This window comes from Dermochelys coriacea, chromosome 1 (genome assembly GCF_009764565.3).
Source record: "Dermochelys coriacea isolate rDerCor1 chromosome 1, rDerCor1.pri.v4, whole genome shotgun sequence".
NCBI lineage: Eukaryota > Metazoa > Chordata > Testudines > Dermochelyidae > Dermochelys > Dermochelys coriacea.
Genome location: NC_050068.2, coordinates 14207146 through 14232004, shown reverse-complemented (window position 1 = coordinate 14232004; position 24859 = coordinate 14207146). Strand labels below are relative to the sequence as shown.

Here is a 24859-nt window from a genome sequence, read left to right as displayed (position 1 = left end):
AGGGGAGATCTGTCTGTCTCTCTTATATTCATTTATACACACAATTTTTATATATAGTGACAGGGCAAGGTCAGATGGCTATAGAAAAGTAGTGGGAGACAGATTATATTAGCTCCAGGCTAAACAAATCCCTGATACCAGGATAAGTGAAATGGCAGCTGATCCATGTCAATTAAGACACCTGGGGCCAATTAAGAACTTTCCAGAAGGCAGGGAGAAGGCTAGGTTGATTGGGACACCTGAAACCAATCAGGGGCTGGCTGAAACTAGTTGAAAGCCTCCCAGTTAGTCAGGTGGGTGTGCATGTCAGGAGCTGTAGGAGGAAGTTGTGCTGTTGGAGAGGCTGAGTAGTACACACCATATCAGGCACAAGGAAGGAGGCCCGGAGGTAAGGGTGAAGTGGAGCTTGAGGAAGTGAGGGCTGCTGTGGGGGAAGCAGCCCAGGGAATTGTACATGTCATGTTTCTAAAAGGTCAGCTACCATAGCTGATACATTCGGGTCCCTGGGCTGGAGCCCGGAGTAGAGGATGGGCCCAGCTCCCCCTCTCCCCCACCTTTGCCCCCTGATTAATCACTGAGACTGGGATACAACAGAGACTGTGCAAGGAAGGATAACTTCTCACCTCCCTCACTGGCTTATGATGAAAATGGCTCAGACTGTGACCCCTGTCTCTAGAGAGAGAGAAGGGTTATGTGGAGGGTCACAGTGAGCCTCTGAGGCTAGCGAAATCTGCCAGGAAATGCGGGACCCATAGAGGCAAGGACAGAGCTTTGTCACAATATAAAAGGCTTTGGATTCTTTGACCATGGGATGGTGTTCCATGAAGGAGGAGTGCTGGGCAGAGACGGGCTCCATCTTACGAAGAGAGGGAAGAACATCTTTGCCAGCAGGCTGGCTAACCTAGTGAGGAGGGCTTTAAACTAGGTTCACCGGGGGAAGGAGACCAAAGGAAAGCGGGATACCGGGAGGAAGCACAGGCAGGAATGTCTGTGAAGGGAGGGCTCCTGCCTCATACTGGGAATGAGGGGCGATCAACAGGTTATCTCAAGTGCTTATATACAAATGCACAAAGCCTTGGAAACAAGCAGGGAGAACTGGAGGTCCTGGTGATGTCAAGGAATTATGACATGATTGGAATAACAGAGACTTGGTGGGATAACTCACATGACTGGAGTACAGTCATGGATGGTTATAAACTGTTCAGGAAGGACAGGCAGGGCAGAAAAGGTGGGGGAGTAGCACTATATGTAAGGGAGCAGTATGACTGCTCAGAGCTCCGGTACGAAACTGTGGAAAAACCTGAGTGTCTCTGGATTAAGTTTAGAAGTGTGTGCAACAAGAGTGATGTCATGGTGGGAGTCTGCTATAGACCACCGGACCAGGGGGATGAGGTGGATGAGGCTTTCTTCCGGCAACTCACGGAAGCTACTAGATCGCATGCCCTGATTCTCATGGGTGACTTTAATTTTCCTGATATCTGCTGGGAGAGCAATACAGCGGTGCATAGACAATCCAGGAAGTTTTTGGAAAGCGTAGGGGACAATTTCCTGGTGCAAGTGCTAGGGGAGCCAACTAGGGGGAGCGCTTTTCTTGACCTGCTGCTCACAAACCGGGTAGAATTAGTGGGGGAAGCAAAAGTGGATGGGAATCTGGGAGGCAGTGACCATGAGTTGGTTGAGTTCAGGATCCTGACGCAGGGAAGAAAGGTAAGCAGCAGGATACGGACCCTGGACTTCAGGAAAGCAGACTTTGACTCCCTCAGGGAACAGATGGCCAGGATCCCCTGGGGGACTAACATGAAAGGGAAGGGAGTCCAGGAGAGCTGGCTGTATTTCAAGGAATCCCTGTTGAGGTTACAGGGACAAACCATCCCGATGAGTCGAAAGAATAGTAAATATGGCAGGCGACCAGCTTGGCTTAATGGTGAAATCTTAGCGGATCTTAAACATAAAAAAGAAGCTTACAAGAAGTGGAAGGTTGGACATATGACCAGGGAAGAGTATAAAAATATTGCTCGGGCATGTAGGAAAGATATCAGGAGGGCCAAATCGCACCTGGAGCTGCAGCTAGCAAGAGATGTCAAGAGTAACAAGAAGGGTTTCTTCAGGTATGTTGGCAACAAGAAGAAAGCCAAGGAAAGTGTGGGCCCCTTACTGAATGAGGGAGGCAAGCTAGTGACAGAGGATGTGGAAAAAGCTAATGTACTCAATGCTTTTTTTGCCTCTGTTTTCACTAACAAGGTCAGCTCCCAGACTGCTGTGCTGGGCATCACAAAATGGGGAAGAGATGGCCAGCCCTCTGTAGAGATAGAGGTGGTTAGGGACTATTTAGAAAAGCTGGACGTGCACAAGTCCATGGGGCCGGACGAATTGCATCCGAGAGTGCTGAGGGAATTGGCGGCTGTGATTGCAGAGCCCTTGGCCATTATCTTTGAAAACTCGTGGCGAACGGGGGAAGTCCCGGATGACTGGAAAAAGGCTAATGTAGTGCCCATCTTTAAAAAAGGGAAGAAGGAGGATCCTGGGAACTACAGGCCGGTCAGCCTCACCTCAGTCCCTGGAAAAATCATGGAGCAGGTCCTCAAAGAATCAATCCTGAAGCACTTAGAGGAGAGGAAAGTGATCAGGAACAGTCAGCATGGATTCACCAAGGGAAGGTCATGCCTGACTAATCTAATCGCCTTTTATGATGAGATTACTGGTTCTGTGGATGAAGGGAAAGCAGTGGATGTATTGTTTCTTGACTTTAGCAAAGCTTTTGACACGGTCTCCCACAGCATTCTTGTCAGCAAGTTAAGGAAGTATGGGCTGGATGAATGCACTATAAGGTGGGTAGAAAGCTGGCTAGATTGTCGGGCTCAACGGGTAGTGATCAATGGCTCCATGTCTAGTTGGCAGCCGGTGTCAAGTGGAGTGCCCCAGGGGTCGGTCCTGGGGCCCGTTTTGTTCAATATCTTCATAAATGATCTGGAGGATGGTGTGGATTGCACTCTCAGCAAATTTGCGGATGATACTAAACTGGGAGGAGTGGTAGATACGCTGGAGGGGAGGGATAGGATACAGAAGGACCTAGACAAATTGGAGGATTGGGCCAAAAGAAATCTAATGAGGTTCAATAAGGATAAGTGGAGGGTCCTGCACTTAGGATGGAAGAATCCAATGCACCGCTACAGACTAGGGACCGAATGGCTCGGCAGCAGTTCTGCGGAAAAGGACCTAGGGGTGACAGTGGACGAGAAGCTGGATATGAGTCAGCAGTGTGCCCTTGTTGCCAAGAAGGCCAATGGCATTTTGGGATGTATAAGTAGGGGCATAGCGAGCAGATCGAGGGATGTGATCGTTCCCCTCTATTCGACACTGGTGAGGCCTCATCTGGAGTACTGTGTCCAGTTTTGGGCCCCACACTACAAGAAGGATGTGGATAAATTGGAAAGAGTACAGCGAAGGGCAACAAAAATGATTAGGGGTCTAGAGCACATGACTTACGAGGAGAGGCTGAGGGAGCTGGGATTGTTTAGTCTGCAGAAGAGAAGAATGAGGGGGGATTTGATAGCTGCTTTCAACTACCTGAAAGGGGGTTTCAAAGAGGATGGCTCTAGACTGTTCTCAATGGTAGCAGATGACAGAACGAGGAGTAATGGTCTCAAGTTGCAATGGGGGAGGTTTAGATTGGATATTAGGAAAAACTTTTTCACTAAGAGGGTGGTGAAACACTGGAATGCGTTACCTAGGGAGGTGGTAGAATCTCCTTCCTTAGAGGTTTTTAAGGTCAGGCTTGACAAAGCCCTGGCTAGGATGATTTAACTGGGACTTGGTCCTGCTTTGAGCAGGGGGTTGGACTAGATGACCTTCTGGGGTCCCTTCCAACCCTGATATTCTATGATTCTATGATTCTATGAAAACCTTACATCTGAATGGACTCCCTATGCCTCCAGAGGAACTCAACAAAATGGTAAATCGTGCCAAACCAACCTAATCTTTTTTGAAAAAGTAACCGATTTTTTAGATAAAGGAAATGCAGTGGATCTAATTTACCTAGATTTCAGTAAGGCGTTTGATACCGTGCCAAATGGGGAATTATTAGTGAAATTGGAGAAGATGGGGATCAATATGAACATCAAAAGGTGGATAAGGAATTGGTTAAAGGGGAGACTGCAATGGGTCCTACTGAAAGGCGAACTGTCAGGTTGGAGGGAGGTTACCAATGAAGTTCCTCAGGGATTGGTTTTGGGACCAATCTTCTTATTACTGACCTTGGCACAAAAAGTGTGAGTGTGCTAATAAAGTTTGCAGATGATACAAAGCTGGGAGGTATTGCCAATTCAGAGAAGGATCGGGATATTATACAGGAGGATCTGGATGACCTTGTAAACTGGAGTAATAGTAATAGGATGAAATTTAATAGTGAGAAGTGTAAGGTTATGCATTTAGGGATTAATAACAAGAATTTTAGTTATAAATTGGGGACGCATCAATTAGAAGTAACAGAAGAGGAGAAGGACCTTGGAGTATTGGTTGATCATAGGATGACTATGAGCTGCCAATGTGATATGGCTGTGAAAAAAGCTAATGCGGTTTTGGGATGCATCAGGAGAGGCATTTCCAGTAGGGATAAGGAGGTTTTAGTACCGTTATACAAGGCACTGGTGAGACCTCACCTAGAATACTGTGTGCAGTTCTGGTCTCCCATGTTTAAAAAGGATGAATTCAAACTGGAGCAGGTACAGAGAAGGGCTAATAGAATGATCCGAGGAATGGAAAACTTGTCTTATGAAAGGAGACTTAAGGAGCTTAGCTTGTTTAGCCTAACTAAAAGAAGGTTGAGGGGAGATATGATTGCTCTCTATACATATATCAGAGGGATAAATACAGGAGAGGAATTATTTAAGCTCAGCACCAGTGTGGACACAAGAACAAATGGATATAAACTGGCCACCAGGAAGTTTAGACTTGAAATTAGACAAAGGTTTCTAACCATCAGAGGAGTGAAGTTTTGGAATAGCCTTCCAAGGGAAGCAGTGGGGGCAAAAGATCTATCTGGTTTTAAGATTCTCCTCGATAAGTTTATGGAGGAGATGGTATGATGGGATAATGTGATTTTTGTAAGTAATTGATCTTTAAATATTCAGGGTAAATAGGACTAATCCCCCGAGATGGGATATTAGATGGATGGGATCTGAGTTACCCAGGAAAGAATTTTCTGTAGTATCTGGCTGGTGAATCTTGCCCATATGCTCAGGGTTTAGCTGATCGCCATATTTGGGGTCGGGAAGGAATTTTCCTCCAGGGTAGATTGGAGAGGCCCTGGAGGTATTTGAGCTCTGTAGCATGGGGCACGGGTCACTTGAGAGAGGCTTCTCTGCTCCTTGAAGTCTTTAAACCACGATTTGAGGACTTCAATAGCTCAGACATAAGTGAGGTTTTTCGTAGGAGTGGCTGGGTGAGATTCTGTGGCCTGCGCTGTGCAGGAGGTCGGACTAGATGATCAGAATGGTCCCCTCTGACCTTAGTATCTATGAATCTATAATCTACCTGCGGGCAGGCCACCAAAATCAGTGGCACTCCATTCAGATGCAAGGATCCATGCTCAAAGACCCTTTTGCAGGACTGTTCTACAACTAAACCTTAGGTCTGCCTACATTGCTCAGTGCTGTGAAAAATTTTGCACCTTGTATAACGTAGTTAGATCAACCTAACCCCCACTGTAGACAGAGCTAGGGGACAGAAGAATTATTCCATTGGTCTAGCTACTGTTTCTCAAGGAGGTAGACTTATCACAACAATGGAAAAAACCCTCCTGTCACTGTAGCAAGTGTCTACATTACACAGGCTTAGCTGCAGCACTAGAGCTGTGCTGCTGTAATGCTTGTAGTGTACACATACAGTGTATACACACTCAGACATCAAGTTTTGAGTATGCAGACATACACATAAAGAGGCATGACTTTTATGGAATTATAAGCAGGAGAACTGCATAATAAAAAAACAAAACATGGTGTCTGCCACATGTATTATACATGGTTAAGAAACACCATCAATTAGAAATCAATTATTTAAATATTTTAAAAAAAAGAGAGAGAAAGCAATTTCAGGCATGACACCTCCCAGAGTTCCAATCAATATTTTGGACTCAATCACATCTCCTCTTTTGCTGTGTGAAAGACTCATACAAACAGGGGAAACAGACAGTACAGACAACACTGTCAAAGGCACAAAATACAAACTGAAGACATTTGTGTGTCTTTCAGTAACAGTAATTATAGGTATTACCTGCAACTATAGAAGATAAAGAATTATACAGGTGTGTTAAGTCAGCAGTGTTCCTTTAACTTCACTCATTTTGTATAAGTGAAAAATTCTTCAATTCTTTCTGAAGGTGCAAATTCATATCATTCCATTCTTAAGTCTGTGGGCGTTGGAAGTTTCCAGACAACAGAATTAGAACAGTGGCATGATTATATGATTTAGCATTTGGAGTGGCAGTTGCTCAGATGCCAGCCATATGAATGTTGAATTTGAAGTACCGAATGTGATGTAATTTGGTGCTTTAAGTAGCATTAAAGCATTTTATTGCCACTGATTAACTATGCAAATATTAACAGGTAAACACAAATGGCATATGCTCATACCACTTGTTAAACCCCTTTCAGAATGTCAGTAATGGCAGATAGATGAAAACTGATTGTTCAATATATATGGACCTTCAAAAAGCCTTTGACACAGTCCTTCAAAAGAGGTTAAGCAACTAAGTTGTCATGGGGTAAAAGTTGTGTCATGAATTAGAAAGGGACCAGAGACAAAGAGAGAAGGACTAAATAGTTGTCAGTCAACTAGGCAAAAGTTTAACAGTGGTGTGCCAAAATGTTTTGTGCTAGGGATGGTGTTTAATGTATTTATTGTACATTCTGTTTTCTAGGTCAGAGATGAAGTGGCAACATCTGTCAGTGACAAAATTACTAAAATCAAAACTAGAGAAGACCATGAGGAAATGAAGAGCAGTTTCTTAGCTTGCTGCTCTAACTACATTACCCCTTCTTTGCTCCCCCACAATTCACTGTTAACATATGCAAAGTAATGCAAATTGGACAAATAATTTCAACTACTCATTTGGTCAATTCTATATTAACTTGAACCAGAAAGAGAGACCAGGCATAATCGTGGATAGCTGTAACCACATCTTCTCCATGTGAAATAGCACGCAAAAAGGCAAACAAAGTGTTAGGGTAAAATAAGTTAAAGTTAGGACCAGATGTCTGTGTAATGCTCCACTCTTCTAAATGCTCTAAAAATCTACACAGTTACTTGGATTGCCTTAAAATTTGCTGTCCCTTATGGGGTGAAGGATTCTGTTAGTGATCCAAATTTGGGGCTATTTCCCGAGATACAGCATTTCTTAGTTGAGTGATTCTAGCAACCTTTTGTTGCTCACATATAGAGATCGAACAAAGACTCAGATAATTGCATCAGGATGTCCAATGCTAGCGGGTGACCTCAACAGAGTACAAGGCACCATGCAGAACTCTGAGGAAAAGTTATTTGTAAAAGATTTTGCTTCTGTTTAGAATATCAGAAGCCTCATATGTTAAGACATGATACACTAAAGCTATTTCTTACTGCAAATGCATAGTGTAAGGCTAATGAGTTGGAAAACAATGTCTACAGTGCAATAAACTACCCACAGCTGGCCCATGTCAACTGACTAGCGCTCGCAGTGCTATAAAATTGCACTGTAGATGTTCAGGAGGGGAGAAGGTCCTGGAGCCCACACTCCAGCCTGAGCCCCAAAGCCTGGACTCCATACCAAGCCCTAATGCCTACACTGCAATTTTACAGCTCCGCAAGCTGGATTCAACTGACATGGGTCAGCTGTGGGTAGTGTATTGTACAGTAGACCTACCCTGTGTCACAAGACATGGGTTGCGCCGATGAAATGTCACAACACCAAATCTGAGCTTCAGGCACAGAGTTTAAATTCAACCAAGGGTAGAAATCTGAGCCAAATATGCAGACATGTTGCTCCAGTGTGCCTGTATCAAAGGAGGAGTCTTATTTTAGGGAAATGTAAGCTGAGTACAGTGGACTATTCGGAAGACGCTGTGACTTTTTTTTTTTTTTTAAAGAAGAAAATTAACTTCTACAAGCAAGTGCTCTCTGGAAGAGTGATTGGGGTGGAAGAGTGGGGAGAGGAAATGGACTAGGATATATACTAAGGAAGGGTTGGATACTGGAAAGGGGACGAGGGGGTGAGTGATTGGGGATGGAGAGAATAGGGGCAGGGGCACCTGTCAGCCCCACATTCTCCTCCCATGTCTGTGTGCCCAACCCACCAACAGGAATGTGAACCCTGACCCTTTCCTGCCCTCCCTCATGTAAGACAGATTCTGGAGGGTGCTTGCCTATCTGGGGGATTGAGCCCCACCTCCTAGCCCTTATGCAAGCTGGGATCTGGGGTCACTGCACCTCTCGGGGTGTCTGAGCCCCACTCCCTGCCCCCCAAGGTGTGTACACCAGGATTGGGGGCCTCCGCCCATCTATGGGGGTCTGACTCCATCCCTGTTCCTCCTCATGCAAGCCACATTCAGGGGGCTTGCCTTTCTGGGGGTGTCTGAGCCCATCTCCCTACCCACATGTGATCCAGAACCTGAGGAAACTCTACCTCTCTGAGTGGAGACCTTAGAACAGGTATGTTCGGAGCACGCATCAAGAACACTAACATGGGGTGAGGAGCTGAAACTTACTTAACTCAGCTTTCAGGGATGGGCAAACTTTTTGGCCTGAGGGCCACATTTGGGTATGGAAATTGTAGGGCGGGCAACGAATGGTCATAAAATTGGGGTTGTGGTGTGGGAGGGCTCTGGCTGAGGGTGCGGGCTCCAGGGTAGGGCCAAAAATGAGGAGTTCATGGTGCGGGAAGGGACTCTGGGCTGGGAAAGTGCGGGGGCGTGAGGGCTCTGGTTGGGGGTGTGGGCTCTGGGGTAGGGCTGAGACCAAGGGGTTTGGAGGGTGGGAGGGGGATCAGGGCTGGGACAGGGGGTAGGGGCACTGGGGGGTAGCTCAGGGATGCAGGCTCCGGGCAGTGCTTACCTCAAACGGCTTCCAGAAGCAGCTGCATGTCCCTGCTCCAGCTCCTATACAGCAGCATGGCCAGGCAGCTCTGCTGCATACTGCCCTGTCCGCAGGCGCCGCCCCTGCAGCTCCTATTGGCTGTGGTTCCTGACCAATGGGAGCTGCAGGGGAAGCACTTGGGGCAGGAGCAGCGTGTGGACAGAGCCCCCTGGCTACCCCAACGTGTAGGAGCCAGAGGGAGGACATGCTGTTGCTTCCAGGAGCTGCGCAAAGAGGCCCCTGACCTTGCTCCCCAGCTAGAGCACCAGAGCAGGGCAAGCCTCAAACCCCCCGATTAATATGGCTGGCAGGCCAGATGCAGCCCGTAGGCATAGTATACCCCCCCGCTCTATTTTCTGGTTTTCAGAAGGTTTTTTTTTGCTGAACTCTATGTTCCAGAAGGACACACGCTATCACCAGGCAACCTTGACTCGGTGTTAATACAGTTTTTTGCCCCTTAGTAAAGACTGAGATGAAAAAAATTACTGAAAACATGGCAGTGCCATTACATAAATGGATGGCATGCCCTCACCTTGAGCTGTGCGCACAATTCTGGCTACCTCAACTCAAAAGAACAGAAATAGAAGGTATCTTAAACAGGCTACAAAAGCGATTAGAGATATGGAGAGAGATTGAAAAGACAGAGTTCAGTTTACAAAGACAACAAATAGAAGGGGATATGATAGAAATATGTGAAAACAGATGCCACAGTGAAGATGAATTGAGTGTTCCAACTTGCCCACTCAGAATACAAAGGGGCATTCAGCAAAAGAGAAAAGAAACAGGTCTAAAACTGACAAAGAATTTTTTTTCTTAAGTATGATGTAGAAATGCTGTACCAATGAGATCAGAGGCCAAGAGAGCAGTGGGATTTGGTAGTAGAAGTTAGTGGGATTTAGAAAAGGGGTAGACATTCACATGAAAAATGAGAATATCCAGAGTAATATGGGACAGGATAACGAAAGTCTATGACAAATACATACCCTTGTGCATCAGGACATAAGCCACCCACTAACAACCAATGGCTAGGAAGAAATTTCTCCTTGAGATAGATTGTTCATTCCATGATTGACTATAACAAGAACCCTTACGCCTTTCCCTGAAGCATCCAAAACAGACCTCTATCTACAACAGGCGGCCCACTAGTCTGAACCAACATGCCAAATACCATGCTTCTAAATGCTGTTTGCATGCTAAATAAGCATGATTATGACATAATGCCTCTTTTTGCGATAGTTGTTGATCAGAAGCAAAGAGAACTTCAACTAAGGGAAATGGTGCATCTTGAACCATTACACAATCAATTATCTGTTTTCATATCAAAGCTCCGTGGTGATTTTTAGCCATCTGAAATTTTGCCCAAGCTTGCTTTCTCCCTGAGTAATACATTATTATTAAACTATGTCTGTATCTTGATCACTTCTCAGATTTGCAAGTCTCTTCTATCCTTATTTCAGTATTACTTATTAACCAATACATTTAGAAAATATCCAAAACATGACTTCCGATTTCACAAGAGGTGGGTCCTGACCCCCAGGGGCATCATGGACAATTTCTTTTAACTTAAAGTATTAATTTAAATATGGGCAAGTTTCCGTTTTTACAACACAATTGCTAAATACGTATCATGTTCTAAGACAAACCCTTGTTATGTTCATATTAGTGGATGACAGAGAGGGAACACAGCTTGTCAAGCTGATACTTGAACCAAAAACAGGGGACATGGTGATGTAAACATCACATGGGCTCAATTGACGTGAAATACCCTGGTCTCTATCCATCATCTTTAATTAGAAATAAGGAGATGACTCACACACAACAGCAGCACTTAAGGTTGAATGACAGGCCCAATATTTTAGAAGTGGGTGGGGGGAGGGTTGTTTGTTGTTTTGGTTTATTTACGAAGTTTACACAATTCAGTATGCTGAGCACTGGGGGCTGGAACGGGTTGATTCAAAACAAGTGCTTCAGTATTGTATTGTCCTCTCACACACAAACAAGTGCCAGCAGCACTGCACTCTCGACCAACCCTAAAGAACAAACTAGTATGCATGCAAATTAGCCAACAAAGGGAATAAAATACAGTTAGAGGTAAAGGTCACTTTAGCTTCAAGTTTTTAAAAAGTATTTGCCTTTCAAGACCTTTGTTTCTTTTTTCCCAGGGGGAGGAGAGGGCAGGAGCATTTGGCATCTATTTAAATGAAATTTAAAAATCTGAAGATTTTATTTCCCATTGGTATCAACGATCCAACAAGCTTTGCCACCGAATGCAGACATGGAGGAGGAGATTCAGGGAGTTTGGAAGATGTTGGAGAAAGCTGTGGAAAATTCAGTCAGGTAAGTGGATAAAGGAAGTCAGAAGGGAAATTTTATTTTTGGAATTGTGAACACCAAAAAAGTCCCAGACAGGAACCTTTGGGTTTGAATTGTTGGCTTTTAGGGGTATTGTGGAGCAATGGAATTATTTATTAAAAAAAACAGTGTATACTACATGACCTCACATTCACATCTCTGAATACATAAATTTGATCAGCTGCCATCATTTACTAAAGAAATACATGTAGGCTTCCGGACTAGCCCATGAGCACAATGTCTCAGTTTGTACTGAAATTAGCATATCAAAAACTTTTGCAAAGTGGCTCAGTGACCCGAGTTGCAAAACAAGCCTACGTTTTTGGCACTTGCTGTGTTTTAGTAAGCCTGGCTCACACTTAAAAATTAGATCAACGCTGCTATGTTGCTCAAGCCTGTGAAAAATGTCATGCCCTGAGAGCCATAGTTAGGTCAACCTAACCTTCCCGGTAGCCACGGCTAGACTGAAGGAAGAAGGGCTTTTTTAGCAATGCAGGAAGCCTCTGTTATAGCACTACAGCAGCACAGCTGTAGTGTAGACATGCCCCAAGATAAGTACAGTAAAATCTTTTTTATCCAGCATGTTGGGGGAATGGGAAGCGCTGGTAAGTGAAAAATGCCAGTTAAGAAAGAGCGCAGGAGTTTGAGGGGGTGGGGGCGTGCAGGGCTGCGGTGTGGGGGGCTCTGGGAGGGAGTTTGGATGCAGGACAGGGGGTGCTCACCTCGGGCAGCTCCCCGCAAGCGGCGACCAATGCCTGCGGACTCTAGGCGGAGGCACGGCAGGCAGCTCTGCACACACTTCCCCCGTCTGCAGGTGTCGCCCCTGCAGCCCCCATTGGCCGTGGTTCCAGGCAGGGGCAGCACACAGAGCTGCCTTACCGCGCCTCCTCCTAGGGGCCACAGGGTCTGGTCGCCACTTGCAGGGAGCCGCCCGAGGTGAATGCCCGGCTGATCCGGCACCCCACACTCCCTCCCACACCCAAACTCACTCCCAAAGTCCAAGCTCCACACACCCCTGTGAGCCCCAACCCTGCACCCCTCCCACGCACTCCGAACCCCTAGGGACATGTTGCTGCTTCTGGGGAGCCACGCAGGGAGCCTGGTGGCCCTGCACCAACCGGACTATAAACCAGACAGTCTATGCAGATTAGAAATGCCAGTTTATAGAGCTTTCCAGTTGGTACAGGGCTGGATAAGACAGCTTTTACTGTAATAAGAACAAATGGTTTAACCCTGACCGCATCCTGCAAGTTTCAAATATCAAATGGCTTATTATAAAATTATTTGGAATAAAAACTGGATGCAAAAATTAAGAAATATTGTCATCGTAGTGAGTGGCTCTCCAGCGCTTGTAACACACTGGACATCCTGCTTTTACAATCTAGTACAAAAATGGACATACCTCTACCTAGATACATGCAGATTTATTGAAGAAGTCTTGTGCCTTTCTACCTAATGAGAAATTGCTGGTTTGTTACCCAAGAACATACTGCTCATAACACAAACTTTTTTCTCCTCCATAAACAACATAATTCTAAAAGCAAGCAACAATGTGTTTTATACTGCTATGCAATTGTTAATGCATTTGCATGTTGGTCTGAGGCTGTTTTTTCTTTTTTTTTTTTTTAAATATATCTGGTATCACTGCAAGGAATACCAAAAACTTTTATTTTACAGTATGCTTACCTTGTACATTTGAGTTTCAAATAGGATGGGATAGTAAAAATCACAAAGACTGTCAGGGACACATACAGAATGCAAAAATACTTCAAATTCATTTTTTAAATTCACTAGATATCAAATGACAATTTAAAGATCCAAAATAATTAGATACAAATAGGGGACTTCAGTAGAGCTATAAAACAAAGGTCATGAAAGATCCCATGGTTCTTTTATGAAAGACAGGTTGTTAATCCATTTGCACTGACTTAAATTACGACTCTAGTTGATTCATATCCTCTAAAACTGAGCTTTATCTTTCCTCTGACCCTCACATTCAGAACACTCTCCACTACCGTGATGTCATCTCTGTCTTCTCTTTCTTCCTCCGCTTACTCATAGGATGTAGAAATGGAAACCTACTGGTTCACCCTCGTCTGTCTCAACAATAATGGAAGATTATTCCATAATGTACATGGATTAGACACTAGTAAAACCTAATTTTACATGTGTAAAGTATTGGGGCCTCCTCCACTTCCCTAGAGAGATTCTTCAATGAACATGCAGATGTTCAGTCTAAATTTTTTCTTTTTAAATTTTATCCCAGTTATATCCCCCTTTTGCCATGCTAAATAATCTTCCTTCCTTCTCAGGATTTACACCCTTCAAATCTGTGTAGATTTATGTCCCCTTCATCAAATTCTGCTGCTTCTTTACATCTCTAAAAATTATTTTATTCCTCTCCATATCTAGCGCCTACTATGTGGGCTAACAAGTTATATGTCCCAATTTCCTCATTTTATAGCCTTTCAATCCATACAAAAGTATATCTTGCTAGTTACTACGCTTTTTCATCCTTAGACCTATAAATGGTTAAAGTTTGGCAAAAAATTACAAACAACGGAAAGCAAGGTCTTACAATAGAAAGTTTCAGGCAACCTTAACAACAGGCAACACTACCAGCCCCACCTCTAATAATGACTTTGTTTTTCTAATATGTCTATAACTCTGCCTTGTCTACACTGCTGCTCTTCTACTTCTACACGCCTTCCCATGGCCACTCTCTACAAAAGAGTCTCTCATGACCATTCCCTGTGTCTTTCACCCACTCCAATGTTTGTGACAAAAGAAAACCCACTATCATCTGCATCACCCTCCTGTATGCCTAAAACCTTCCAAAAATGGATGCCAAACTTGCTCCCACTCATTCAAAACACTTCTGAAATCATACCTAATCTGTGAAGCATCTAAACTATACTCAGCTATGATTTTTTCTAATACAAGGTTCCAAACACTCTGGGGGAGGGATCTGTTTTGTTTGATCCTGCTCTCCTAGACTAATCCTGCAAACAAGAGCCCTTAACTTTAAGCCCACATATAAACCTTTGCAGCATAGGGACCCTACCATACAGCAGCATGTATGCACCATGACCACCATCACCCTTAAAAATGACACAAAAATACTTAATTATGGGGGAAAAGGGGGAAGCGGAGATAAAGGTCAAAAATCAGAATTTTTCATAGCACAATCTGCAGTGCCATGAAATACAATGTGAGCATCTCCTCTGCTGTGATCCAAGGCCATCCCTAGGCACAAAGCATGACAGCTTGCTGTCCCACCTTCAGCCCCTAAAAAAGAAGATCAGCTTGATCAATAAGTCCTGCATGTATTAATGTATCCTTCCTCAAATGCCTTTTCTGAACAACTGCACTTTGCTTTGTCCATCTTAGATGGTCACTTCTTCCTACCTCCCTCGCAAAGGACAGGGAACGTGTCTCACTCTGTTTAAGAGCTATGCAAACTCATGGCTAGGCTTACAGGAATTTGATTTATTTATATAATGTCAACAAATATCAATTATAAGCATTTTCAAAATTCTCACCTCTTTAAACTTTCACAGTTGCAGAAAAGGATGGAAAGGTCAGACAGTGGGGGAGGGGGGGGGTCAGATAATAATTACTTAATGACAGCAGACACCGCGTTTTAAGACATTAACATTTTATAACCATTAAAAACACAAACCGTCAACATCACCACCTGTCAAACCATACAAAGCAAGGTTTCAGAGTAGCAGCCGTGTTAGTCTGTATTCGCAAAAAGAAAAGGAGTCCTTGGGGCACCTTAGAGACTAACAAATTTTCCTTAAATCAAACTCTAATAAGTCTCGAAGCAGCATTTCTCCTACTTTACCGAGTTGTATATTTCAATCGTGACAGAGGGAGATTTTTTTTTTTTTTTTTTAAAATCAGTTTGCAAGTGTATGGTGAAACTGACATTTAGGGATAAAAGCCTAATCCCTCCAAGCCTAGGTACGGCCTACAAGTGTGATTTTAATTAAGAATCTCCCTTTTTCGTATCTTTAAGGCCCCAAGCCATCCCAATGTCCACAGCCGACAGCCTGTTGCCACCATCCTCCCATCTCCCGCTCCAGCAGCGACGCACCCCAAGGCTGACCCCATAGCCAGAGATTACAGCGCCAGGCGGGACCCTTGTCTAAGCTGACCCCCGGCACCACACGGAGCGGAGGACGCTGCTGAACTCACTCCTGTTCCGACGAGCGACTCTGGGGCCCAGCTTCCCCTAGCTCCTGCCTAGTGCCGCGGGGACGCATCACTGGCATAACCGCTTATCCCTTTACCCCGGCCCCGAGGCCGGGGGCCGCCAGTTTCTCTCCTTTCAGCGGGGAGCTGGGGAACAAGGGGCTGCCGGGCCCTTCTCCCCGCTTCCCACTCGGGCTTGAGGGGGGCGGCTCCCGAGCCGTGCCCGGGCTCCCGGGCTCCCGGCCCCCGTGCGGGAGGAGGGAGGAAGGCGGGGAGTGGGCAGCCCGGCTCGGGGGGCAGGGCCCTGGGTAGGCCCAGGCCCAGGCCGGCACTCACAGAACTCGGCGATGTAGGAGGACACGGCGTAGTTCTCCTCGCACCACTCCAGGGTGGAGGTGGGCGCGCCCCAGTAGCCGGCCCGGTCGGCGGCGGGAGCCATGGCGCGGCGGGCGCGGCGGGCGTGCGACCGAGGCCGGGCCCGGACGCTCCCTGCGCGGCGGGGGCCGCAGCGGAGGGGGGAGGCGGCTCCGCCCCCCGGCCGGCCCCGCCCCGCTCGTTGCCATGGCAACCGGCTGCGGCCTGCGGGGGCGTCCGCGCCAGTCCGGGAGCCGCGCCTGTGAGCTGGGGGGGGGGCCTGCTCGTGGGCGGCGGCGCGGTTTGGGGGGCGGGAAGGGGGGAAGGTTTGTTGGGCTGGGAGGAGCAGAGGTTTGGGGGGCTGGGGGCGGGAAAGGGGGAAGATTTGGGGGGCTGGCAGAAGCAGAGGTTTGGGGGGCTGGGGGCGGGAAGGAGGGAAGGTTGGGGGGCTGGTAGAAGCAGAGGTTTGGGGGGCTGGGGGCGGGAAGGAGGGAAGGTTGGGGGGCTGGCAGAAGCAGAGGTTTGGGGGGCGGGAAGGAGGGAAGGTTGGGGGGCTGGCAGAAGCAGAGGTTTGGGGGGCTGGGGGCGGGAAGGAGGGAAGGTTGGGGGGCTGGCAGAAGCAGAGGTTTGGGGGGCTGGGGGCGGGAAGGAGGGAAGGTTGGGGGGCTGGTAGAAGCAGAGGTTTGGGGGGCTGGGGGCGGGAAGGAGGGAAGATTGGGGGGCTGGCAGAAGCAGAGGTTTGGGGGGCTGGGGGCGGGAAGGAGGGAAGGTTGGGGGGCTGGTAGAAGCAGAGGTTTGGGGGGCTGGGGGCGGGAAGGAGGGAAGGTTGGGGGGCTGGCAGAAGCAGAGGTTTGGGGGCTGGAAGGAGGGAAGATTGGGGGGCTGGCAGAAGCAGAGGTTTGGGGGGCTGGGGGCGGGAAGGAGGGAAGATTGGGGGGCTGGCAGAAGCAGAGGTTTGGGGGGCTGGGGGCGGGAAGGAGGGAAGGTTGGGGGGCTGGCAGAAGCAGAGGTTTGGGGGCTGGAAGGAGGGAAGATTGGGGGGCTGGCAGAAGCAGAGGTTTGGGGGGCTGGGGGCGGGAAGGAGGGAAGATTGGGGGGCTGGCAGAAGCAGAGGTTTGGGGGGCTGGGGGCAGGAAGGAGGGAAGGTTGGGGGGCTGGCAGAAGCAGAGGTTTGGGGGCTGGAAGGAGGGAAGATTGGGGGGCTGGCAGAAGCAGAGGTTTGGGGGGCTGGGGGTGGGAAGGAGGGAAGGTTGGGGGGCTGGCAGAAGCAGAGGTTTAGGGGTTGGGGCAGGAAGGAGGGAAGGTTGGGGGGCTGGCAGAAGCAGAGGTTTGGGGGGCTGGGGGCAGGAAGGAGGGAAGGTTGGGGGGCTGGCAGAAGCAGACGTTTAGGGGCTGGTGTGGGAAGGGGGGAAGGTTTAGGGGGCTGGCAGAAGCAGAGGTTTTGGGGTCTGGGGCGGGAAGGGGGGAAGGTTTGGGGGGCTGGCAGAAGCATTTTGGGGCTTTTCCCTGATTTGAGGTATCACTCCTGCTCACCTTATATAAGTGTTTCCTTTAGTTATTACTGTTTATATTACATTAGCACCCAAAATATACCAACTGATTTGCAAGCACTGAGGAAGCCAATCCCTGCCCCAAAAAGCCTATAATCTAAAACGCCAAAGCAGGAAAGGGATACAACATACAAGTACAGACCCAGTCCAGCACTGAGCTCTAATGGGGTATACCCCAGGGCCAATGAGGATCCCCACTGATTTCAGTAGGGCTGCATACAGGTATAGGGCTTCATTCACACAGACCTCTTAGGCACATCTTATTATTCATCTTTGTTTCCTTTTCTCTCTTTTTAAGTAAAACACTAATTTCACTTCTCATCTCCTTCTACAATTTAGCTCCATCTTCCCCAGGTTCAGTTCCAGGGATCCCCCTTCTAATATTTGAGCCTCTCCCTCCACATAATTGAGCAATTCACTCATAAGCTAAATAAATGAGTAGATGCTTTACGGTTTGTCTAGGCTAGCTAACCCAAACTTAAACTGTGTCTCTGTTCCTAGAGTGGATGCAAACACATAAGCAGGCACATACCTTGACTCACATGAATAGTAACTATTTGTGTATTTTTTATTGTGGTATAAACATTTCTTAGGGGCATAAAATGTTTGTGGCTTCAAAACATAATTGCTTCAATGTTAACAATGAAAAGTATTTAGACTTTCAATACATTAACATTATTGCAAACTTTTATATATACATGCTAGACTTTTCAAAAATAGACTCCCAGATATATATTTAGGCACCTAAGGGTGGGATTTTCAAAAGTATCTGATTTAGGCGCACCGACACCATTGACTTCAACCTGCAGACCCTAATGGAGGAGTATAGCCTGGTTGAAGCATTTCAGCTTCTTGACTTACGGAAGATCAGTATATTGGAAGGTGATGTTGATTGCAAATATAGCACAGATTTATCAGTTTTGTTTTTGATTTCATATTGTTCACATAGTAAGGACGTGAATCATAAAAATGTAGGGTTGAAAGGGACCTCAAAAAGTCAAGTCCAACATCCTGTGCTGAGGCAGGACAAAGTAAATCTAGACCATCCCTGACACGTGTTTGTCCAACCTGTTCTTAGTGAGGCTCTAGACAGGACTTTTTCAGCATAGATGTGAAACTTAGAAAAAAAAATCTCTGTAATATCTGAAATTCTGCTAGCAATTTGGAAACCAATTAAAGAAACAAGTACCGTACAGACCATCTACTTTACAAATTTAATATTAAAATATGGGAAGGATGTAAAGAATGAGCAATATACAAATAAAAATATCTACTAATAGAGCACAAACCCATCAGCTGCAGACGGGACCGTCACAGGTTTCTGTAAAAGCCAGCTGCTTGACAAGAGCTGCAGTATGTGGTTTTGGCAATGGTTGTGGAAGTGGGTGATAGGTTCATAGATTTCAATTCCAAGGGTTCTCTGGAACTTGAGCAGCTGTTGGGAATCCCTCTGATATTTATGACCAAGTGATGGCCACAGCTATCAGCATCAGGAGCAGGAGAAAGAAGCCTGCCAAGCACTGCAATCAATCAAGGAAGGAGGCAATGCTTAGCAGTGGGCCAGGAGCCCCTAAGGCAGAGGCACTTACCCATGCACTGGGCTCCATTCTGATCTGTTACACTAGTGTACAACTAGAGTAACTACACTGACTTCACTGAAGTCATTCCTGATTTAGAGCAGTGAAAGAACAGAATCAATCCTGTATCCACCACCTTCAACTCACTCAGTTCTTGGCCTAGGTTTCTACTAGTAGTTCATGTCTCCCTCCCCAACTGACCCCTATTGCCCTTGAAGCCACTATCCTTACATCCCTCCAACAGAAGGGGGTTCACTCTACCAACCATCTCAAAGCAGACATTTTAGGGGTTTGTGGCATGCTGTGGTTCAAAGCTGCATTCTAGAACCCCTATATTCACCACTGTCATGTAATTATGCTATATTTTGTACAAAGTATGCCTTGTGAGATATTATTTTAAAAGTTTGTATCTGTTGTATATTAATATTCTGTTGGATTGTATATGAAGTTATAAAGTTTTGCTGTGTGTGTGTTACTGAAATATGTTGTAAGGTTGGGAACACTCACAACAAGCCTTTCAGGTGCAACAAAGGAGGAGCCAGACACACTGATGGCCTGGTAAAGGACACTACACCCCCAAGATCTATCCCAAGAATCATATACAATGGAGACTTCTCAGAGATAGCACATAGACAATGGAAACTGCTTGATGCATGTCATAGCAAAGCCTCTTTTCAGCAAGCTGAACAAAGCTATAAAAGAGGGGAAGTGACATCATCACTTGGCCTCTCACCCTCCACAACTCAACACCTGGAAACATATCTGGAGGAAAAAGGCTGAACTGGGGAGGTGGTTTCAGGCTGGAAGAGAATTCCAGCCTGTGTATAGAAGTTCTGTAACCTGCTTGTATTATCTACCAGGGGAAGACATTGCTTGATTCAAATCCTATCTACTTTATATAACTCAGATTGTGATTTTACTTTTATTTCTTAGATAGCCAACTTTGATCTGTACACTTATTACTTATAATCACTTAAAATCTATCTTTCCGTAGTTAATAAATCTATTTTATATTTTACTCAAAACAGGGTGTTTTGCTTGAAGTGCTTGGGAAATCTGCTCAGGAACAAGAGCAGGTGCATGTCCTCTCTACATTGAGGGAGGGGCGGACTGGGTTATAAATTTACACTGGTCAGGCTTCTGACCAGGGCAAGACAGTACATCTCAGGGGTTCAAAGCTAGGGAGCTGGGGGAAATTGTCTGGAGCCTCTCTATTGTTGGTTCATGAGTGGCTGGCAAAAGCATTCATGTAACTCAGCTGGGTGCAGCCCTGCTGGTGGGTGTCTTTGTAAGTGCAGTACCTGGAGAGGTTTGCAGCTTGTCACAGCATCACAGTATGAAAGGTAAGACAGAGGGCTTAGTGGTACCCTAGTTCCAGGTTGCACCCTGGGTAACCCGTGACAGGGGGCATTTATCTTTCTCACAGCCAAGTCTGAGCCTAGCAGTTGGGTGCTGTCTTTCCTGGGGCTACTCGGATACAGGCCGAGAAATATAAAGCCGTCCCCTTGCCTTTCAAATAGGAAGTAAAGGCAGATAACCAGATCCTCAGCATGTATAACTTGGCATAGCTACTATTGACTTCAATAGACCTACGCTGAATTACACCAGCTGAGGATCTGGCCCAGGGGTTGTAAAACCAGAAACACTCTCAAATTAGACTCAGAAAGTGAAGGGGGAGTTTTTCAATAGGCAAAAATGGTAATTATGAGTCAAAATCCCATTGACTTTCAAAGGAAGTTAGGTGCCTGACTGCCCTTGTGCTTTTGAAAATCTTTCCATAAGTTTAAAAAGCCCCACAATAATTGTTTATAATACTTTCCTCAGATGAAAAGCATTTCCAAATGTAAAGCATTAATTTTAATTTATTACTGAAAACGCAAAACACACTGTAAATTACATCTAATTTTGCATGACACTTTCATACACAGATCTCAGTCTGAACACAACTTGCTTGAACTTTGAAGCCATTAAATAATAATTCTTTGTAACCCTCATTGCTTTTAGTACACAGAGTGAACAATAGGCTTCTGTTGCTAATTTAACACCTGAAAATTTGCATGCTTAACCAAAGGCTATATAGTCTAGTAGATTAAGGGCCTAATTCTTCTCTCATGTACTCAGCCTTTACACTTGTGTAACTCCATTGAATTTAATGGAATTATTTCTGATAGGAGAATTAATAGTCATAAACTCTTGTACAAGCAGGAAGAATTGGAAGTCTTGGCACAGTCAAGGAACTATGACGTGATTGGAATAACAGAGACTGGGGGGGGGACGTAGTTCACATGACTGGAGCACTGCCATGGATGGGTTTAAGCTGTTCAGGAAGGACAGGCAGGGAGAAAAGGTGGAGATGTTGCACTGTATGTAAGAGAGCAGTATGATTGCTCAGAGCTCCAGTATGAAACTGGAGAAAAGCCTGTTGAGAGTCTTTGGGTTAAGTTTAGAGGCGAGAGCAACAAGGGTGTTGTTGTGGTGGGTATCTGCTATAGACCAGCAGACCAAGAGGATGAGGTAGACAAGGCTCTCTTTGGACAACAGAAGTTTCCAGATCATAGGCCCTGGTTCTCATGGGGGACTTCAATCACTCGGACATCTGCTGGGAGAGCAATACAGCAGTGCACAGACAATCCAGGAAGTTTTTGGAGAGTGCTGGGGACAAATTCCTGGTGCAAGTTCTGGAGGAACCAACTAGGGGCCGTGCTCCTCTTGACCTGCTGCTCACAAACAGGGAAGAATTGGTAGGGGAAGTAGAAGTAGGTGGCAACCTGGGCAGCAGTGTCCATGAGATGGTCGAGTTCCGGATCCTGACAAAAGGAAGAAAGGAGAGTAGCAGAATATGGACGCTGGACTTCAGAAAAGCAGACTTTGACTCCCTCAGAGAACTGATAGGCAGGATTCCTGAGAGGCTAATATGAGGGGGAAAGGAGTCTCGGAGAGCTGGCTGTATTTTAAAGAAGCCTTATTGAGGGTGCAGGAACAAACCATCCCGATGTGCAGAAAGAAGAGCAAATATGGCAGCTGACCATCTTGTCTTAACAGAGAAATCTTCAGTGAGCTTAAATACAAAAAGAAGCTTACAAGAAGTGGAAACGTGGACAGATGACTAGGGAGGAGTATAAAAATATTGCTCGAGCATGCAGGGATGTAATCAGGAAGGTCAAAACACAACTGGAGTTGCAGCTACCAAGGGATGTGAAAGGTAACAAGAAGGGTTTTTACAGGTATGTTAGTAACAAGAAGGTGGTCAGGGAAAGTGTGGGACCCTTACTGAATGGGGGAGACAACCTAGTGACAGATGATGTGGAAAAAGCTGAAGTACTTAATGTGATGGGTTGCCTCCCTTAGGATGGCACCTGATGTGCTGAGATATCACTAAGCCCGCCTGTTATGTGAGTCTGGGCACCCTTTTTACCTGTCTTGCTGAACCAAGCTATTAAGCCTCCTCCAGCACACACAGGCAGGGCCACACCTAACTGCAGAACAGAACAGACACTGAGAAGGCTCATCTTAAAGGACTTGCCCCAGCATTCAGGTATCCGCCTCCTTTGGAGTGCAGACCCAAAGGTATATTATGAAATCTGCCTCCATCCTCAATGTGGAGGAAGATATACACAACTTCTCCCCCCACCCCCGCCAGTTAGAAATTACAGAAACTGGGTTTAGTAATAAACAAAACAAAGTTTAACAACTATAAAAGGCAGATTTTAAGTGGTACAAGGGGTAGCAAACAGAACAAAGCAGATTGCTAAGCAAATAAAACCAAACACGCAAACTAGACTTGTTTCACTAAAGAAATTGCTTACAAACAGTAATTTCTCACCCAAGATATTGCTGCAGGCAGATTACAGACAGTCTTGAAAGGCAGATACACTGGTCTCCAGCTTAAAACCTCAGTTATTACTCCTCACAAGCTGGACGCCCTTCCAGTTTGGGTTCAACCCTTCTCCCCTCAGTTCAGTTCTTGCTTCCAGGTGTTTTTTCAGTTTCTCTTTGGGTGGGGAGGCAGAGGAGAACCATGATGATATCACTCCCCTGCCTGATATAGCTCTTGTGTAAGGCGAGAACCCTTTGTCTTCTAGTGGAAAACCACTGGCATTCCAAAAGGGGAGGAGGGGTATCCAGTATCTGGTAACTCGGACCCCTGTTTTCATGGCTGTGGCAGCCATTGCTTGTAGGCTGTCTCCAGCATCCATAGGAAGACTAAGCTCCTTCACAGTCCATTGTCTCCGCTAATGGTCCATCCATTGTTGTTCCATTCTATTGTTGTACCTGAAGGGTTGGTTGGGGATGACACCTAAAATAACACATTTGAAATACAGATACAGAGTTAATATTCCTAACTTCAGATACAGAAATGATACAGGTGTACAAATTGGATAATCACATTCAGTAAATCATAACCTTTCCAATGATATCTCACATGAGCCATCTTGCATAAAGTATATCTCAGTTATGTCATTAATATGATAAGCATATTTTCATGAATAATATGGAGTGAAATGTCACACCTTCCCCCTGAGATTACTGCCAGAGGCGTGGTCTCTGACCAATGGGGAGGCAGTATACCTAAAATCTCTTTTTGGCTTTGGTTATACAGTCTCCAAGTGTTGCCAAACACTGCAAAGTTATCCACAGGTGCTTTTGCAAAGTTCTGGGTTTCTGTTTCCAGGTTGCCTGAAAACATTGTGGTATGTAACACTGTGTACCTAATGCAGATGACAATATCTTTTAAAGTGTAGGAGTCTTGGCATTTAGCCACCAATGCCATGAGGCGGCGTGCCTCAGTTTCCCCTTCCACACAGCAGTCTAGATTGGTTATGCTTTCCCTGCTGTGCCAATCTCTAAGCCTGCCTACAGGTACTAGTTGAGAGGCAGTATTCTCATAAAACTTTCTTGTTCCCACTCCTAGTCTGTACCAAAGATTTTTCCAAAAAAGCATGCACCCACCGGCGCCAACAGAAGTCGGCGCCTATGCTTCCTGGCAGCCAGCAATCTGGACAGACTTCCTACTGTCAGGAAAAACGCTCCCATCCCCCTTGGAGAAAAGCCCGTCTGTAGCCTCTGGGTAAGAGCTGGCCTCAAGCACACCCACCCTTGTCAGCAGACAGTGTTCCACTGCTGTAGAGGAATTAAAGAGACACTCTCCAATTTCCCCAGCAGTTTCTGTGACTTCACTTTTTCCCGATGGATTGGATGAATGGACTATAAGGTGGATAGAAAGCTGGCTAGATAGTCAGGCTCAACGAGCAGTGATCAACAGCTCGATGTCTAGTAGGCAGCTGGTATCAAGCGGAGTGCTCCAGGGGTCATTCCTGTGGGCTGGTTTTGTTCAACATCTTCATTAATGATCTGGATGATGGGACGGATTGCACCCTCAGCAAGTTCACAGGTGACACGAAGATGGGAGGAGAGGTAGATATGCTGGAGGATAGGGATAGGGTCCAGAGTGACCTAGACAAATTGGAGGAGTGGGCCAAAAGAAATCTGATGAGGTTCAACAAGGACAAGTGCAGAGTCCTGCACTTAGGATGGAAGAATCCCATGCGCTGCTACAGGCTGGGGACCAACTGGCTAAGTGGCAGTTCTGCAGAAAAGGACCTGGGGATTACAGTGGATGAGAAGCTGGATATGAGTCAACAGGGTGTCCTTGTTGCCAAGAAGGCTAACGGCATATTGGACTGCATTAGTAGGAGTGTTGCCAACAGATCGAGGGAAGTG

General features: G+C 46.0%; 1 protein-coding gene across 2 annotated transcripts in view; it reads right to left on the bottom strand.

Moving 5' to 3' along the window:
* ACER3 (alkaline ceramidase 3) overlaps window positions 1–16193 on the bottom strand; it is an 83450-nt gene extending 67257 nt beyond the window's left edge. The window contains exon 1 of one of the 2 annotated variants that reach the window (XM_038401134.2): window positions 15994–16193. In XM_038401134.2, the coding sequence (XP_038257062.1) occupies window positions 15994–16096 (103 nt within the window). In that variant the 5' untranslated portion in view covers window positions 16097–16193. Of the gene's footprint in view, window positions 1–15660; window positions 15874–15993 lie in introns of those variants that run through there. The other variant, XM_038401154.2, reaches the window with a different exon arrangement.
* Between the last annotated feature and the right edge of the window lie 8666 nt (window positions 16194–24859).